The sequence below is a fragment of the Siphateles boraxobius genome, unplaced genomic scaffold (assembly GCF_051911475.1).
Source record: "Siphateles boraxobius isolate OS27281-9 unplaced genomic scaffold, OSU_SipBor_1 19, whole genome shotgun sequence".
In the NCBI taxonomy this organism is placed as follows: domain Eukaryota; kingdom Metazoa; phylum Chordata; class Actinopteri; order Cypriniformes; family Leuciscidae; genus Siphateles; species Siphateles boraxobius.
In genome coordinates, this window is record NW_027508799.1 from 12,305,133 (window position 1) to 12,312,919 (window position 7,787).

Consider the following 7,787-nt stretch of genomic DNA (forward strand, 5'->3'; position numbering starts at 1 on the left):
CTTTTCAGTAGCATCTCTGTATCTTTGCATTTTCATTATGGTAATCTACATATTATGTATTGTTACTCAGCTGCATTGCTACAGCACATTTGTAACTTTTCAGTAGCATCGTTGTATGTATCTTTTCATATGTGGTGTTCTATATGACACGCACAGCAAATATTTAGGAGTGTATTCACAAGATCTCTAATGTATCCGTAACCCTTTCACAAGACATGTGATGTCATTCAAGTAACTATCCATAGATGTTCCTTTTGACTATCCAAATAAAGTGAAACACACGTGAAGCTTAGTTGACAGTTTATAGCTTATGTACTTCACATGAACAAATTATCAAGTCAGCAACATAATCAGTGCATTTACAAACTCTACAAATCATCCATAGATGTTCCTTGTGACAATCCAAATAAAGTGAAACACACGTGAAGCTCAGTTGACTGTTTATGGCTTATGTACTTCACATGAACAAATGATCAAGTCATCAACATAATCAGTGCATTGACAAACTCTCCCATGTTATAAAATAAATATCTTCAAATCAAGTTCAGTGCATTCACAAACTGGAGCACTAGGGAAAATACCAGGTAAATACAATCAACGCGTCAACATCTGCTGTATTTCAAAAAAAGCATCAGAGGTCAACATTTTAATGAAATGAAATCCCAGAATTATATTGCCGGGTATATTGCATCATCTACCAAATTTTACTCATCTTATACAGCAAACAGAGACTCTTTTACATATAACTGTCAGAAATCTGCCCCAAATTAATGAACAACAAAAAACAATTACACAGCCTAATGCTGAACATTATGTCATGGTTGTAACACAACCCTAATGTATATGTGCCCCCTAAAGGGTGTTCACCTCTACAACTCACTACAGTATCACTACGTCATATTATTGTGTTCTATAAACTTTACAATACTGAATGTCTACAATTTGTCTTCATTCATTAACATCCTGAGGTCATTTTGTACAGTCTCTCTAATTATGTACTGTACTCTACTACAAAAATGAAGTCAAGCTATTATAAGAATACACACAAATCATATGCATTCACCATTGTTCTGTTTAAGAGGTACTATTGTCCTGTTGACCTAGAACTTACTTTAGTTGAAATGGAAGTAACTCTCTTTTTCTTTTCATCTCAACTACTTTTTCTTCAATTTCCCCCACTATCTTTTCTGCACATAACTTTGCTAGATCTGACAGTTTTCTGCAGAAAGGCAGTTGCTCCAACACCTGTCTTTCTGCTATGAAGAGCTCAGCAATGGGTGCAGTGGCAGCCACTGCATTCCTGGACACGACTGCCTTTCGAAAAGCCATGGACATAGTGTTCCCCTTCTTTGTCAAGTTTAGCAGCCGCTGGTATCTGGTGACTACATCTTTGATGTTACCTGCTAAAGAAATTGAACAGAAGAATACAAAACTGTCAATATATATTCTTTATAGATGTCTACGGCTACAGCAGCTCGAATTTCTGTTTAATGAATGCAGCTCCTCACTTCTCCACCACCCAAAAATTTGTTATTTTTGTTGGCAAGCGTTGGCAATTTGGAAAACGAAGCGAAAGCCAAAATGATTGATGAAATCAAAGTGTTTCAGGTAAGACGATTTACTATTCATAAGTTACATTTTACTACTTGTAGTAGTAGGCCAACTGATTAACACCTAAACGGAATTGGTTTAAAAGACAGATGTGCTGCCAAAAACAACAAGCAGATCCAGCTCAATACATTCACAGTGGCATGTATGCACTTTGTACATATCAGAAGCTCTACAATTCTGTGATTGAATGATGTAATTAATGATGTGATTAAGGTGTCTCTGATTGTCTTTTTGTGACAGTCTGGCGAGACAATTAAATTAATATGTGGTGAGGAAATTTACAGAATACGATTTTAATTAAGTTTGTAAATCCAAATATCTAATCAACCAATCATGTGGCAAGACTTTCGCTGAAGTTTAGTCCAAATTACCGAATTTGGAGGAAAAGTGATTTAAGTGACTTTGAACGTAAATTGTTATTTGTACAAGACCGGCTGCTATGCATTAATGCTTCTGCATTTGTTCAAAGAGGACAGACTACACTGTATATATTCTGGACATGCACTGAGGTACTTTTTCCAATGACACACATTTATTTGGCAGACCTAAATTGACTGAGCCTTAAAGCCCCCCTCCAGTGTATTTTGACATTTCTATGATATTTCTTATTTCATTTCCTTACAATTTTGATTACCCACATAGTTCGCCAGATATTTTTTGACAAATAGCTTAATTTTGTGCTCAAAGTTGCAAACGTTGCTTAATAGTTAAAACGGGGTGGTGACGTATGACTACAATAAATTCCGTAAGTCATCCGTCATTCTCCAAGCTTGCGCAGGCGCACTGTCACGCCTCGTTAAGTCGGAGCATCCACCGATTAACATCGTTGTTACAGTATGTTTGTTCATTATGGTATTTCTGTTTGCGGTGATAGAGATTCTGTTTAGCAAGTAAATTGTTGAGACTACACGCCACACTGGTGGGTAGAAAACACTTCAATCTGCTTGATCTGCACCGCTGCATGTCTTGTTCTCATGCGTACTACACGAAGTTAATAGCGTCTGTAACCAAAAAAATTTTTTGGTGAAGAGCAGCAATGTTTTATTTCAAGAATAGACACTGACTGATTTACTTTTCAAACTTTTCGGTTTGAGGCATTGGGATATAGGCCCCTATCAGTGTCATTGAGCCATATAATGCTGTAATTGTGCATAGATCTTAATGTTGTTGTTTATGTACATGGATTTTACATTAATCATAACCAAAGTCTCCTATTTAATGGCTGTTTTTTTATCTTACCTCGACTTCTATAGTCTTTGCCTTTATTTTTCTTGTCCTTTTTCTTGTTTTTCTTTCTTTTGTCCTTCTTTCTTTTTTCCTTCTTTCTCTTCTTCTTTCTCTGCTTCTTCTTTTTCTTCTTTTTTGAATCAGAGTCAGAGCTGGAATCAGAGTCGGAGTTGGAATCAGGGTCAGAGCTAGAATCAGGGTCGGAGCTAGAATCAGGGTCGGGGCTGGAATTGGAGTTTGGGTCGGAAGATTGCTGGGGTGTCAGCTGGGGTCTCTCTTCAATTCCCTTAGGCTGCACAGCATCAGTCACTATGTATAATATATTACAAACAAAAATACATTTGAATTGCAGGACACACTGCAGGAGCAATTTCCATGTCATCGCCACTACTTATTATTTTATAGTAGATTATATACTTATTTTACCAGGGAGCAACATGCTGGGCCTGCCTTAAATTTTGGATTGTACTTTGGAATCTGACACAATCTAAATGAACCCTGCCTGTACCCCACTACAAGCCTTCATGCCATCTATTGGTACCTTAATCTGTCTGTGTGTGTAAAAACAGTGCTACCCTTGACCGAAGTGGTCGCGTTCCCTTTTCATAAAATACTACTAGTGATTTTATTGCTGCCTTCTGTGTCTGCATTTTACCCCTACAGTGTGATACATTATTATGCTGATTGAAGAGGCAGTTTATCATCACTTCAAGCTACGTGTGAACCAAGATAAGTATATATATATTGTATGCCTATATTTATTTAGAGCATTATTATAGACTAGAACAAATATAGGCCTATTTTAACTAAACTGTAATTAATGCCTAAAAATTTACTAAAAAAGTTCTATGAACAAAATAGCATGGAGCTACTTTTAGTTGTGCAACCTTCCACCTCACAAAACAGTGCTCAGGTTACCTACCCTCTTTGTCAGCAGTCATCTCAGCCACTTGCTGCTCGAGAATTTTTTTTATCACTCTCCAGTTGTTCCACTCGATCTTGAAGGATCTCTGCTTTATTTTTCCATTTAATTGGTTCTTGGTTCAGTTCTTGAGCTGCAACAACAGAAAAACACAGAAGATGACAGTTTATCAAAGCAGAGGTACATTTCTGGCATTTGTTGTTTTAACTGTATAACACACGTTGAAATTAAATGACCTAGATTGGGAGATAATGCCAAGTAGGTGCAGACCAGCGTTTTGTGTGGCAAGAAAATCCAGAAAGAACAACAACATGGCGACTAACTAAAAAAACAAATGATGCAACTGTAAATTATTTTGGTTGTGTATTATAGAGGTGCAATCTACAAGATTTAATAAACACAACTGAGGTGTTTCTGCTCTGATAATCAGTACAGTACTTTTTTGGCATTTAGCAGTAACTCATATTCAGAGTGCCTTACAGTAAGTACAGGGACATCCCCTGGAGCAACTTTGGCCCTGTCACAAATCACGTAACAAGTCTGACACTTTAACCACTGAGCAAGTTGATGCCACTACGTTCTAGGCTATTGCCAGAATGGTTTTCTGGCAATGAGCTAAAAAGTTTAGCACACAAAAAAAAAAACCTTACACCTAAGATAACTAGCTAGCTAATAGTACTTCACTCAGTATTTACTTCTTCAGGCAAAAACCCCCTGCAATTTGACTTAACTGACAGGTGTCATGCCAAAGTACTTGCATCGTACCCCACCGAGGCGTGCATGCGATCAGCAGTGAAGGTGGACACCCATAATGTATATTGTTTGCACTGAATTGAGAATGTATAAACAAGTTAAGTTACTGTTTGGAAAAAAAACTTTAGATCCAGATCCGCTGTAACCTTTTGTAAGGAAACTCCTCCTACGAATAGCTAAGCGGTCAATGGACTACTGTAAAATCAATATCTCTGTAACTAGTTTAACACATTGGTGGCCTCAATTACATTTAGGTCCCCTACTTCACTCAAAATGTACATTGAACTGAATGCAGCATTACAGGTAATATTGATGTTGATGTTGAAGTAGCCTATCAACGGTGAAAAATCGAATTGTATAACGTTATACTTAGGATGTAGCTGGGAGAAATTGTGAAATATCAACATTGTCAACATTACATCTGCTTGTGTCACTAGTTACGTTTGTCAGTGTCAATTATCATGTTCTTATGTGATTTAATGTTGCCCTGTTTTTATAGAATTGTGTTGGGCGAATATAAATATATTGTCAAGATAAATTATCTTATCTCATCTTATACACACATTAACTATTAAGCCTGCTGGTTGGGTGACCTCATCTGAGTAAAAAGAGAGAGAAAAATAACGATTAAATGATCCACATGTTACATTTGTCATTATTTTGGTGGACTGGAAGATCTGCCTTCACCACTGAATCCATCGCGCTGCGGTTGGGGGTAACTAACGTCACCTTGACACCAGCCCTCTATGAGTTTAAGTTATAACGTTAGCTAACGTTACCACTAACAAGCCCCTACTTACATTCTTCTTCAACGTCCTCCTTTTCACGGTCACGTTTTTGTCCCCTTGTCCCGAAAGCGGCCATGCTGGATGGATTCTAGAAACGATACTGGTTATTTAGCTAACTTACCTCATGTGGACATTAAAAACTTTGAGCTAACGTTAGCTAGCTAGGTAGCGTTACAACTCACAACTGTGACTGAAAAAGAAAGCAGTGATTCATGCCAGTGATTAGCAGTTTACATTTAGCTTGCCAACTTTAGATCTGTTATTACACAGATGTTAACACAGTTACTTACATCCGCAATCATTTTGCTTTTGTGATTGTAAGCTACAAAAAACTGCCAGTTCAACTAGCTGTTAAACCACTCGTTTGTTATTGGTCTAGAGGAGAACGTAAGGTGGATGTGTGTGTACATGTATGACCGTTTACAGCGATGACACAGCCAATGAAATGCGAGTGCGCCAAATACTATATAAGCAAGGAGTGCGCCAATCCTATTCAAATTTTCCTGGATCCTGCATGCCTCCGGAATTATGGACTTTTGCATTAGAAAACTAATTTCGAAAGTTTATGTTAAATAAAACAAAAAATCAACTTTAAAACTGATCAAATGGCTGCAGAAAAAAAAAATCTGCTGAAAGAACAAATTAAATGCAGGCAATGTGGATATAAGATGAAGATGGTTTCATACCAGTGCACAGACAACTTGATTTGGTGAGTCATTGTGTTATTGAATGATAGTTATATCAACCTAATAAGCTTTTTTTTTTTTTTTTTGAAAAAAGCATGCATGATTTAAATGTCTAAAACAACATAGACTTTTTAATCAGTTAATCAAATTTATTGTTTAAAGCCCTTTATATATCAGCAGTCAGATGTCACAAAGTGCTTATACATATACCCAGCCTTAAACCCTGTAGAGCAACAACAGGTTGCACAGTGGGTAGGATAAACTTCCTGTCATCTAATTACATGTGCGCTGTGTCCAGGGTCTTTAGGCAGTCCACCATCAATTGCGTGATAAATGTACACAGACAGTGGCTTTGGTTAGGGTAGCCTAGGAGTTGTCATGCTGGCTGGTTCTGTTACAAGTGTAATTCATGAATTCAGCTCGTCATAAGATTCACCGTGACACCAGAAATGTTAGAATACAGCATTTATTTTAACAATAAGCAGGCTTTACTCATTTCTATTTGACAGTATAAGCTACTGGTCAGTAAGAACACCGTTGCCAGGTTATAGCTTTTCCAGCATGTTCTGATCAGTTTATTAGATCATCAATCATGTGCACATTTTAGCCTATTTGACAAGCAATTTAAGTCTTTAATATAAAAATTCTTTATTTCCAGGGAATGCCACAGAAAGACATGTCAACGATTGAGAAGGAGTGTGAGGACTGGGTCAATTTTCTATCGGTCCCACGCCAGCCTTTTTACATGGATGAAATACATACACAGGTAGAAAACCTTCATAATATGTATTTGGTTATATAACAGCATATAAGGTAATTGCAGTAACTTACATGGTCAGGAGAGTGTTCAAATGTCCTCTCACACTTTGACTTGTCTGACTTTCTGGTTGGATCAATGTAGAAAGAAGTTAATTTGCATGGCACTTTTACCCAGAAAGCAAGGCTTTGTTCAGCTCTCCCTGCATTTGCTGAGTTTCAACACAGAGACCAGCTGCAAGCTCAATCACAGTTGAAGGCCAGAGAACACATTCTATTCGTCATAAGAACTTCATGATTGAGTGAGCAGGTTGAAAAGACACAAATTTGACAATTATTAAACATCACTGGTTTAAGTTGCTAAAGTTGTGTTTGAATTTAAGTTGTGAACCTGAATTGAAGGTATATAATGTAAGTGCATTATATACTTTAAATCTAGTTAGGTTGGTTATGCCATTAAATTAAAAACATAGAAAACAATAAATGTTTAATTTAATTTAATATATTTCACATTTGTTTCATGTTTGTTTATTGTGCTTTTAAGTAGTTAAAATTGCCTTGTCAACGTAGATGGCAATACAAAAATCAGGCATGGTTGATTTTACTTTTGCACTTAATACTTTTACTGTTGGCTTGGAATTTATATTTGATATTAACATTGCTCAAGAAAAAATAATGTTTTAGTTTTCACGGTGCAGCTATATTTCTTTAGAGCCATTTAAGGGTATAATAGACCTGCAGGAATTTAGTTGTGCTTTTAGCTATAGATGGTTTAAAGCATAGTCGGGACACTGGGAATTCAACAAATATACAGGATTGTTTTAAATTGTTCAAATTGCTATGGGCCGATTTCCCGTTAAGGGCTTAATATAAACCAGGACTAGGCTAATTCTACTTAAATTAATCCACACTAAACAACTGACTTTCTGAGATGTTGCTTAAATTTGGATTAACTAGTTCTAGACTACAGAGTCTCAGATTAAGGTAATCAAGGACAAGTGAGATCATCTTTTGGAAACCCGATTAGATTAATGGCATGCACAT

The 7,787-nt window shown here is 36.7% G+C and overlaps 1 protein-coding gene across 4 annotated transcripts; it reads right to left on the reverse strand.

The window, feature by feature from the left end:
- Positions 1-431: 431 nt before the first annotated feature.
- On the reverse strand, positions 432-6,990 carry LOC143742512 (uncharacterized). 4 transcript variants are annotated; one of them, XM_077235394.1, is made up of 5 exons: positions 6,819-6,990; positions 5,296-5,389; positions 3,761-3,887; positions 2,851-3,147; positions 432-1,403 (listed from the first exon to the last, which is right to left on the reverse strand). In XM_077235394.1, exons 3-5 carry the CDS (start codon positions 3,777-3,779, stop codon positions 1,108-1,110), a joined length of 612 nt encoding a protein of 203 aa, XP_077091509.1. In that variant the 5' UTR covers positions 3,780-3,887; positions 5,296-5,389; positions 6,819-6,990; the 3' UTR covers positions 432-1,107. The 4 variants fall into 4 exon arrangements, 3 of the variants coding, with proteins under 3 accessions (XP_077091509.1, XP_077091510.1, XP_077091511.1); XM_077235395.1 differs by lacking the exon at positions 6,819-6,990 and adding an exon at positions 5,592-5,729; XR_013205441.1 differs by lacking the exon at positions 432-1,403 and having other exon boundaries at positions 2,830-3,147.
- Between the last annotated feature and the right edge of the window lie 797 nt (positions 6,991-7,787).